Genomic DNA, 11,331 nt, shown 5'->3' with positions numbered 1-11,331 from the left:
TGTCCCAAAGGTTCTGGTAGGATGTGTTTTCATTCTCCTTTGAGTCTATGAATTTCTTTATTCCATCCTTAATTTCTTCTATAACCCAGTAGTTTTTGAGCGAGTTCAGTTCAGTTCATGCGTTTGATTTTTTTTTTCCTTTGCTTTTTTTGTTATTGACTTCTACTTTATGGCTTTATGGTCAGAAAAGATGCTTTGTAATATTTCAGTGCTTTGCATTCTGTTAAGGCTTGCTTTGCAGCCTAATAGGTGGTCTATTCTGGAGAATGTTCCATGTGCATTGGAAAAGAAAGTATACTTGGCTGCTGTTGGGGGAGTGTTCAGTATCTGTCCAAGAGATCAAGTAGCTTTACTGTAGCATTTAGATCTTCCATGTCTTTATTGAGCTTCTTTCTGGATGTTCTGTCCTTCACCGCAAGTGGTGTGTTGAAGTCTCCTACTATTATTGTGGAGCTGTCTATCTCGCTTTTCAACACTGTTAGAGTTTGTTTTATGTATTTTGGAGCCCTGCAGTTGGGTGTGTAAATATTTATTATAGTTATATCCTCCCGGTGTATTGACACTTTAATCATTATATAGTGTCCTTCCTTATCCTTTGTGGTGGATTTTACGTTAAAGTTTATTTGTCAGAGATTAATATTGCCACTCCTGCTTTTTTTTGAGTGTTGCTTGCTTGATATATATTTTTTCCATCCTTTGAGTTTTAGCCTGTTTGTGTCTTTAAGTTAAGGTGTGTCTCTTGTAGGCAGCATATACATGGATCGTGTTTTTTCCTCCATTCTGCCACTCTCTGTCTGTTTATTGGTGCATTTAATCCATTTTCTTTCAGCATAATTATTGATAGGTATGAGTTTAGTGCTGTCATTTTGATGTCTTTTTTCTGTGTTGTTGAGAGTTCCTTTGTTCCACTTTATTTTCTGTGCTGAGTCGTTTTTCTTTATGTATTTTCTTTTCATTTTTTTCATTGTTGTTGATTTTCTATTTGCTGAGTCTTTATATTTTTCTTGTTTTTTATTTTGATGTGTAGGATTGTTAGTTTCCTTTGTGGTTACCTTAATATTTTCCTCTATTTCCTAAGTTTAAACCAGTCTTTTATTTCTTTATGTCACCTTTACTTGCTCTCCATATGAAAAATCTATGACTACATTTTTAGTCCCTCTTTTCTGTTTTAATGTTGTCGTCTTTTACATATTGACATATCTGTTTCCCTATTTTCAGTGTTTTAAGTTTGACTTATTTTTCAAACTTTCCTATCTGGGTTGATATCTGGTTGCTGTGTCCTATGTTATAGTCTTGGGTTGTTATCTGATGTTATTGATTTTCTAACTAGACGACTCCCTTCAATATTTTTTGTGATTTTGGTTTGGTTTTTGCAAATTCCCTAAACTTCTGTTTATCTGGAAATGCCCTAATTTCACCATCGTATTTGAGAGACAGTTTTGCGGAATATATAATTCTTGGCTGGCAAAATTTTTCCTTCAAGGCTTTATATTTGTCATCCCATTGCCTTCTTGCCTGTATGGATTCTGCTAAGTAGTTTAAGCTTAGTCTTATTGACTGTCCTTTGTAGATGGTTTTTCATTTATCTCTAGGCATTCTTAAAATTCTCACTTTAACTTTGGTTGTGGCAAGTTTGGTTATAATATGTCTTGGTGACTTTCTTTTGGGGTCTACCTTACATGGGGTTCAATGAGCATCTTGGATAGATATCTTCTCATCTTTCATGATATCAGGGAAGTTTTCTGTCAACAAATCTTCAACAATTTTCTCTGTATTTTCTGTTATCCCCCCCTGTTGTGGTACTCCAATCACCCTTAGGTTATTCCTCTTGATAGATTCCCACATAATTCATAGTGTTTCTTCATTTTTTTAAATCCTTTTATCTGATTTTTCCTCAAATAAGTTGGTGTCAAGTGCTTTATCTTCAATCTCACTAATTCTGACATCCATTGCCTCAATTCTGCTCCTATGACTTGTCTAGTTCTGAAATTTTATTGTTAATCTTCTGGATTTCTGATTACTGTCTCTGTATGGATTCTTGCAGCCTGTTAAATTTGTCATTATGTGCTTCTCTAATCTTCTTAAGTTCCTCTGTTGTTTGGTCTGTGTTTTGTCTGATATCCTTCCTGATTTCTTGAAGAGTTCTGTGTATTAATCTTTTGTATTCTGTCTCTGGTAATTCCAAGAAATTGTCTTCCTCTGGAAAATTTCTTGATTCTTTATTTTGGGAGCTTGCTGAAGCCATCGTGTTCTGCCTCTTTATATGATTTGCTATTGACTGTTGTCTCCGAGCCATCAATAAGTTATTAATTTATTTTATGTTTGCTTACTGTGTCCTAGATTCTAGTTTTGTTTTGATATGCCCAAACAGGCTGCTCACGTGAGCTAGTCTCATCACTGGTGCCCTTGAAGCTCCAACATCCTGCCACCTCGTGGCCAGAACTGCCACTAAGTATGTGAGCCCAGGAGTCCACCCACCCCTCCTGTATGGATTCAGCTCTGGTGTCCAGGCAGTTGGCCACCAAGTGTGTGGTTCAGGCTCTCACCTACAGTCCTACACTGGCATGGGTGATTGGTGTAGGCACAGGCATCTGGCTGCAGCAGGGGATCACACACTAAGCAAGGCAAGGGACTGATGGCCACCCCCAAGTGTCCAGGAGGAAAGCATGTCCCTGTTCCCTAGAGTGCGTAGGTAGGTGGGTTTTGCAGGCAGACTATGAGCACCCAATGCTGTTGGCTGTAAGGACTAGGGGGCACCACTTATTCTTGGGCCCCCATCACAAATGCTAGGTGGCATGGGTGGAGCCATCAGTCCTCAGGCCCCTGATGTGAGTAGGTGAAGACTCTGCTTACTGGGTAGAGCAGGGTCAAATATCATGAACCTGCCACTTCACAGCTGAAAGAGTTGAAGTTAGACTTCAGGTATATACCCTGTTGTACTGTGGTAATGAGGGCTTACACTGTTGGAATGGGCCCACACAAGTCTATGCAGGGGTGAAAATCATTCAAAGTCCGTGGACCTCTTATGCCTATGCCTAGGCAAAGGAGCTGTGTCAACCTTGAATTCCTCAGTTAGAGGAGCTGACAGCTTATTTTTTTCCCTGTTTGTTAATTTATTCCCTCTCCAAGGCTGGGAGAATGGCAAGGTGCATGATGGGTCCTACTTCTGGCCTGGGGGACTCGGCAATCCCTGAAGCCATCCCGGACCCAGTGCAGAGCAGGGAACAGGGATGTAAATGGGAGAAAGATTTTTCCCAAAGGGGGATGTTTTTGATCCATGCTGTAGACCAGACACAAGTACTTATCTTTTGCTGATCGAGGGGACTTCTCACTGGTTCTGGATGGCTGAGTAGAATCTCTGCCGCTGGGTCTCCCCCAGTGTGGAAAATGCCCCCTGAGCACCACTGCTTGCCTCACTGCCCACCACGAGCTGTTCCAGCTTGAAGAGCTCTGTCTCCTGCCAGGTCAGGTCTGGCAACTCCTTGTTGTTTCTGAACCATCTTCCCCCCACCCCCTGCCACTCTGTCTAATTCCTTAACTTTGCCTTTGATGTTCAGGGCTCCTAGATTGTCATATATAATCGATTCACTTGTTTTTTCAGCTCTTTGTTGTAAGAGGGACCACCAGAAGCATCTGACTTCTCAGCCATCTTGCCCCACCCCTTTTTAAAAAAAAAGTGTGCTTTAGATGAAAGTTTACAGAACAAATTAGTTTCTCATTAAACAATTAATACACATTTTTTTTGTGACGTTGATTGCTTACCCCACAACACGTCAACACTCTCCCCTTCTCAACCTTGGGTTCCCCATTTCCATTTTCCAGCTTTCCTTTCACTTCCTGCCTTCTTGTCCTTGCCCCTAATCTGATGTGCTCATTTAGTCTCATGAACATGGCTGAGCTACATGTATTATTGTGTGTTTTATAGGCCTGTCTAATCTTTGGCTGAAGGGTGAACCTCAGGAGTGACTTCAGTACTGAGTTAAAATGGTATCTGGGGGCCATACCCTTGGGGTTTCTCCAGTCTCTGTCAGACCAGTAAGTTTGGTCTTTTTTTGTGAGTTAGATTTTTGTTCTACATTTTTCTCCATCTCTGTCCAGGACTGTGTTCAACTACTAACCTAATTATTGGCAGGCTTAACCCACGCGGGGTGCTGTGGAAGAAAGGCCTAGAGATCTCCTTCCATAAATATTACAGCCAAGAAAACCCTATGGATCAGTGCTACTCTATAACACATGCAGTCATTATGAGTCAAAAGTGACTTGACAACAATGAGTTTAGAGTAGGTTAGAGACACGGGCCAAAGGAACCAGGAAAGGAGGAAGACAATGCTCACTGATATTTGAGACAGAGTAGAAAGGCAAAGGAAGAGGGAGAAGTGATTATGAGCTCAAACAATATCCAGACCTAACTTTTCTGCTCAGGTATGGAACTTGTAACTATTTATAGGACTATGTGGCTACTGCTCTGAATTCATGGAGAGTGAATTTTTCAGGAAGCATAAGAGAAAGTTACTGTGTTTAAGGATAAATGTTAGTAGGGCTTGAAAGAAAAGAGGCAACCTATCATCTAAAGTTTGTCCTGTGAACATTAAGAAGTTTTAGTTATAAGTTGAATGGACAAGAATAGTGAGGGCAAGCAGTATTTGCTTTTGCTACAGTGACTTTGGTACTACAATGAAAGGAAAATGGCTTAAAAATCTGTGAGTTTTAAAGACATTTCCCATGCTGACAGCAGAAATATTTTACCAAGACCTCAATTGTCCTCTTAGGTCAATGTTCCCAAAGATTATTTTGTAAATTTGCGTGACACTGGCTGTATCACAAACCACTGAGGAGCTTTTTAACTTCCTGGAACTCAATCCTGGAGATAATGGTTTTGTAAGTATGTGGAGAGATCTCTGAATCTCTACTTTGAAATTGATCACCAACTAATTCTTATATACTGAAAAGTGTGACCCTTATTATAAGATGCTTCTGTACACCAGCAGACATGTCTCTACCAACCCTGGAGGCTGAGATTGAACTCACTCTTTGGTCTCTTGAGGTAAATCCATGTTATCTGAGTACCGTACCCTGTGGTTGAAAATAATTTTGTTGAATTTGTATTGGTCAATAATCTTGGCAGCTGGACATATGTAGAGAGTATGCTTGAGGCACAATTTCCATTAAAAGTTTAGTCTTAGAACATATTGTCTGGTGCTCATAGGACAAACACATTATCTGGGAATCATTAAAATCATAAGGGAGAAGAAAGTGCTCTCAGTTAATTTTATAGGGATTAAATACCTTTAATTGATGCATTTCTTCATTATTGAAAACCATATGCAGTTTTCAATATTGACTTATATTTTTTCAGTTTTTAATCAATATATATGTAACGTACTATTTCCTTTTTTCTTGAAAAGCTTTTGTTAAATTGATTGTGTTTCTTAAAATGATGCTGTGTTAGACCTGAAAAAATTTGATATTTCAAGTAGCAGTAATTCCTCAACCAGTGACCATTCATTTAGTCATTCATTTATGAATTTAAGAGGTATTCGTTGACTACATCTCCAGTATTGTTCAAGGTTTGGGGATAGAATGGTGATAAAAATAAGTCTCTTCCATTCAAAATCATCCACTAATGACTGAGCATATGTTACTCACACTTTTCTGGTTTTATCCTTAAACTTGCTTATATGATAGTTCAGTGGATCACAGAGTTGCTAAAAATGGTTAAATAAGAAAGAAAAGTAAAATGAAATAATTCTCAGAAGTGTCATGGTATGGAGCTTACACATAGTGCAGTGTGCTAGGAAAAAAAATTAGGTTCATGAACATACCAACATTTCTTTATGTTTACAAATGACCATCTGACAGCTAAAAGTGGGGTGTCTTAGAAATAGGGTTAGAGCTGAAGATAGAGGGTTAAACTTTTGGGAGGGGAAAAGGTAAACATTTCTCAGTGTTTAGTACCTTGCCCACAAGGGGGTGCATCTTCCTGCTTAAATTCTGGGTCTTACATTCAGCCTTTTACTGTGACTTTAACCTTTCCTCACGCTGAGCAGTCAAGACACAAGGACACCAGAGGCGCTGAAAATGAACTCTTCTCCAGGATCAGTGATTGTGCTATTCTTATTATTTGGTAAGTAAAATGGTACTTAAGCTTACAGACTTTTGTTCTATCATTTCAGTGTAATCTTTAGCCACAATTTTCTCCAAAAGAATATAGCCAGATCATATCCAAGGTAACCAGAATCTGTTATTGTAATTTTTTTCAGGAGGAAACAATGGAGACACAGTGACCCAGACAGAAGGCCAAGTGACCCTCTCTGAAGGGGCTTTTCTGACTGTGAACTGCTCCTATGAAACCACAGGGTACCCTGTCCTTTTCTGGTATGTGCAGTACTCCCATGAAGGTCTGCAGCTTCTCCTAAAAGCCACAAAGGCCAAAGAAACAGGAAGTAACAAAAGTTTTGAAGCCACGTACAATAAAGAAACATCTTCTTTCCACTTGAAGAAAGCCTCAGTCCAAGAGTCAGACTCGGCTGTGTACTACTGTGTTTTGGGTGACACAGTGACAGGAACTGTAGTGGAAGCTGAGCACAAACTCCAAGCAGCACAGGAAGGGCAGGTGGCTGAGTCTCTGATGCAGTGATCCACTCTGGTTTAGGGACCAGGAGCTAATATACTATTGTTGTCACCTACCACCCACCACAGGCACTCTAGCTGATGTAAAAGCCATCCAAATGCACTCTAAGAACACAGCAGAAGAACAAGAAGTAAGCATGCCCTACATAAGATGCTTCAGTGGTGAGAGTGAAAACACTCTGTCACCAGTTCCTCTACCAGTTCTGAAATTTGTGATTCTAAAAGAATAAAAACTCAAAACGTGTTCATCCTTGCTTAAAATTTTTGTCATTAAACCTTTTCTCTAGGATCCTTGGTGATACAGTGGTTAAGCACTCTGCTGCTAATCAAAAGGTTGGTGGTTCAAACCCACCATTGACTCCATTGGAGGAAGATGTGGAAGTCTGCTTCAGTAAGGATTACAGCCTTTGAAACCCTATGGGGCAGTTCTACTCTATCCTATAGGGTTGCTATGGGTCGCAATCAATTTGACAGCAACGGATTTGAGTTAGGTTTTACCCTTGCCTCAGCTCATTCAGGAAGATACTGTGTTTAGAGACTCACCTGGAGCAGATGAAGTTGTATATGCTTAATGTCTCCCTGACAAGCTGGGGAAAGAAGAAGTGATTTCCTTGGAGTCTTTAGCCCAAAAAACAATGAGTTCTTAAAGGAAGAAAGATAAAAGAAAGGAAAGAAGAATCCTATGTGTGTCCACATATATGGAAAGAGAAGATGTGACATTTCTTTTAGTTTCTTTCTTTTCTTAGAAATTAAATGGTAGACATATTTTCCAAAAGAAGTGACTTAAATCCAAATTCTGTAGAGACCTCTCACATTGTATAATATTTCAATGAGATGGCTTTTTAGCAGCAAGAACTACCTGAGCTAGATGGGCAGTGCCCAGAGTCTGGAGAAGGAAAACTCTGTTAGCTGAAATTCTCCCTCTGTAGATTGTTGATTTTGTTTGGGGGAAATTCCAAATCACCAATCTACAAATAAATCCAAAGCTTTTCCGACAACTTTGAAGTCATTTCCTCTATAGATGAGGGATAATATATGGAGTTAGAGATGGTTGCTGGGACTAGGAGAAGAGGGAGGATGTCAAAGAAGAAGAATCTTTGAATTTGATTGCAGATATCTTGGTGTCTGCAAATAGTGGAGGTTTTCTTTGGCCTTCTCTGTTGTAGATAACTTGATCTGTATCAGTTTATTGATCCCTACATAATACTTTGTTTTCTTGTGAGAAAAGTCTTTGAGCATAAAAAGTAAGAGTGGAGAGTGGTATGCATAGTTCACTATCTCAGAGGCTACCGGGGAATGAAACTATGCAGATTACCGAAAATGCCATTATCACCGAAGGGACCTTGCCTATAAACCTTTCATTTTTCATGATTGCCCTTTATTTCTTAGTTTTATTACTTTCTCATTTTTTTTTCAGAGGTCCTCTCTCTAGGTCTTATGAATTAGCTGACACAATAACTACTCATTCAAAATAAATATTTAATTTACGTACCGGGTAAAAACAGCTTCAGATAGTTTAAAATATATACAATTAAAATAAATCTCAGATTTTGGTTACACATGGAAGCTTTAACATAGACGTTTATCTCTGCTCCTTTGTGAAGCCCCAGTAAAATGACAGTAAAGATATTTAAAAAGGTAAAAATCCATGAGCACACTGTTGTTGTTGTTGTTTGGTGCTGTCAAATCAGTTCCAACTCATAGCAACCCTATGTACAACAGAATGAAACACCGCCTGTTCCTGCACCATCCTCACACTCATTGCTATGTTTGAGACCATTGTTGTAGCCACTGTGTCAGTTCATCTTGTTGAGGGTTTTCCTCTTTTTTGCTGATTCTCTACTTTAGCAAGTATGATGCCCCTCTCTAGGGACTGGTCTCTCCTGATAACACGTCCAAAGTATATAAGACGAAGTCTTGCCATCTTTCTGTCTAAAGAGCATTCTGGCTGTACTTCCTCCAAGAAAGATTTGTTGTTTTTTCTGGAAGTCCATGGTATATTCAATACTCTTCATCAACACCATAATTCAAAGGCATCAATTCTTCTTAAGTCTTCTTTATTCATTGTCCAGCTTTTGCATGCATGTTAGTCAACTGAAAATACCATGGCTTGGGTCAGTGCAGCTTAGTTCTCAAAGTGACATCTTTGCATTTTAACACTTTAAAGAGGTCTTTTGCAGCAGATTTGCTCAATGCAATACATAGTTTGACTTCTTGACTGCTGCTTCTGTGGGCATTGATTGTGGATCCAAGTAAAATGAAATCCTTGACAACTTCAGTATTTTCTTCGTTTATCATGATGTTGCTTACTAGTCCAGCTGTGGGGATTTTTGTTTTCTTTTTGTTGAGGTGTAATCCACACTAAAAGCTATAGTCTTTGAACTTCAAGTCTTCTTCACTTTCAGCATGCAAGGTTGTGTCATATCAAAGGGTGTTTATGAGTCTTCCTCCAATCCTGGTGCCACATTCTTCATATAGTCTAGCTTCTTGGATTATTTATTCTACATACAGATTGAATAAGTATAGTGAAAGGATGCAATCCTGACACACAACTTTCCTGATTTTAAACCACCCAGTATCCCCTTGATGTGTTTGAAAGACTGCCTCTTGGTCTATGTACATGTTCTGCACAGGCACAATTCAGTGTTCTGGAATTCCCACTCTTTGCAATGTTCCATCTGTAGAGAGGCTCAACTGAATGTATTGAAAATTTGCATGTGGTTTTGGATGGGGACAAAGTGCTTGACTTATATCTTAAGATATTCTAAAGGTGAACAATGAAGAACTCATGATACTACATTTTTTCTCCATTTTAAAGGAAAATAGAATTCCCATTTTTTATTTGAGAAGGGAACTATTAAAGGACTAAAGTGATCTGCCTCCAGTGAGCATGGAGACTTGACAGAAAAATCTCCATTACCTGTCTTCATTCTTTAAAATATATTTATTACTGAAATTTCAAAAATCCACTGAGCAAAAAATTATTCTAATACCTCTGATTTCCAACTTTTCCTATATATCCTCTGAGACTAGAAGGGACAAGAATAAAGAGAAGAAGACAAAAGGGGGAAAAATAAAGAAAAAGTAAAAGAAGGGGAAAATTTTTAATTTGAGCAGCGAACACCAGAATCAGCTGTATGGGCCAGAAAGGTGTGTGTGAAAAGGGTTAGACAGGACAAGGGAAGAGGTGGAATGAAGTCAGAGTGGACATCATATACATATCCTATTTTCCTTTTTACCAACCAAAATCTTGATGGAAACATTTTCTGTGTAGATGGTGACCCTTTGTCCTGGGTTTCTAGAATTCTCCTGATTTCAAGAAATTGTATTATTTTTTCAGTATACAATGCATGCTATCAAATAGATCTCTTCTATCAAAATTTTCATATGACTTTTGTCAGAAATTTCATATAGCTCAAGTTCTCTATCAAACTATGTAATTTGGGAAATGAGGTCATTCTTCTCATGATTCCTCAACTTAACCCAATTGACACCTTGATTCTTCTCAGAAGTATCATTCTTCCCTTCCTCACCCTCTACCTTACATCCCACAACCTCCTCTTACATAAAATGTTTTCAAAGGGGGAAAAAAACCCTTCTGGGACTTTTGGTAACATGACGCTCTAAGCAGAAGCACCACGCTGTCCCTCTGCAGCACAGATCTGAAAAACTAAGCCAAACAGAGAAAACAGCAACCCTGCAACGCTAAAACATCAAATGAAGAGATAAAGAACTCAGCCACGCACCAAATGGAGTAAGAAAACTTACAGAGAACAGAGAGCGAAGAGAGATTCATGCAGAGGTTCCCTATCAGCTAATGCAGCGTGGATCCACCACCTTGGACTCCTATCAGAGAACAGCAAATAGAGGGTACAAGAAAGCAGCTTTATGGAGCTTCCAGCAGGAGACAGAGCAACTGGTAACTGGTGATATACACTTTCACACCGCCACCCTTCTTCACCCCCACTCAACCTCCTCTGCTTCCCTTGGCCACAGTCTTTAGGCCGGGAAGCACCAGCTGCTTGGATTCCACCCACCAGCACTGGCCGACTCCCTGAGTGCTGTTTTTTGGCTGCTGGTGTTGCATTTTTCTGCTTTTTTAAATTTCTTCCTTATCTCTCACCACATCCCCATCCTTTTGCACAAATACGTGGTTCCATATGCCATCTTTGCTTCTTCCTAAGGGGCTGCAGAGCTCTGTTCAAGAGTGAAAGTGCTTCCTGGGCTGTGCTGTCATGCTGGTGGGATCCTAGCATTTTTTTCTTTGTTTGCTTCTTTTGAATTGTTTCTTTGTTTTCTTTTTCTTTTCTTAAGTAGGGAGCCTGTTCTGGCTGGGCAGTGCTATGCGGCTTGGGACTTACCCCCTCAGCTTGTACAGATGCACAGAGGGATCCCTGAGAGCATTTCTTTTTTCGTGATTTTTTTCCCTCTGTTTTTTTGGGGAGCTTTTCTTCTTTTTTGTTTTTTAACTTGTTTTGTTTTCTTTTTCCTTTTTTGTCTTTCTTCATTACTCAGTTTCTTGTCTCTCTATAACTTTCTTCTCTTCATGTCCCCTGAATAGCCCTACGCCTTCTAGCCAGCCTGTACTTCAACACCTGGGAACAACTTCACCAGACCTCATAGCCACACTGGTGGGATCCCTGGGAGCTTTGCTATTCTTTTTTCTTTCTAATTTTTATTTATTTATTCTTTTCTTTTCTT

At 39.4% G+C, this 11,331-nt stretch overlaps 1 gene segment (V, D, J or C); it reads left to right on the top strand.

Annotated features, from left to right (window-relative positions):
• Positions 1-6,030: 6,030 nt before the first annotated feature.
• On the top strand, positions 6,031-6,652 carry LOC111819087 (T-cell receptor alpha chain V region RL-5-like). The segment is given in 2 exon segments: positions 6,031-6,124; positions 6,261-6,652. Coding segments are annotated over 2 exon segments (423 nt in total).
• Positions 6,653-11,331: the final 4,679 nt, after the last annotated feature.

Source organism: Trichechus manatus, unplaced genomic scaffold, assembly GCF_000243295.1.
Source record: "Trichechus manatus latirostris isolate Lorelei unplaced genomic scaffold, TriManLat1.0 scaffold00268, whole genome shotgun sequence".
Lineage (NCBI taxonomy): Eukaryota > Metazoa > Chordata > Mammalia > Sirenia > Trichechidae > Trichechus > Trichechus manatus.
Note: the sequence above shows the minus strand (reverse complement) of the source record. Positions and strands in the feature narration are given on the sequence as shown.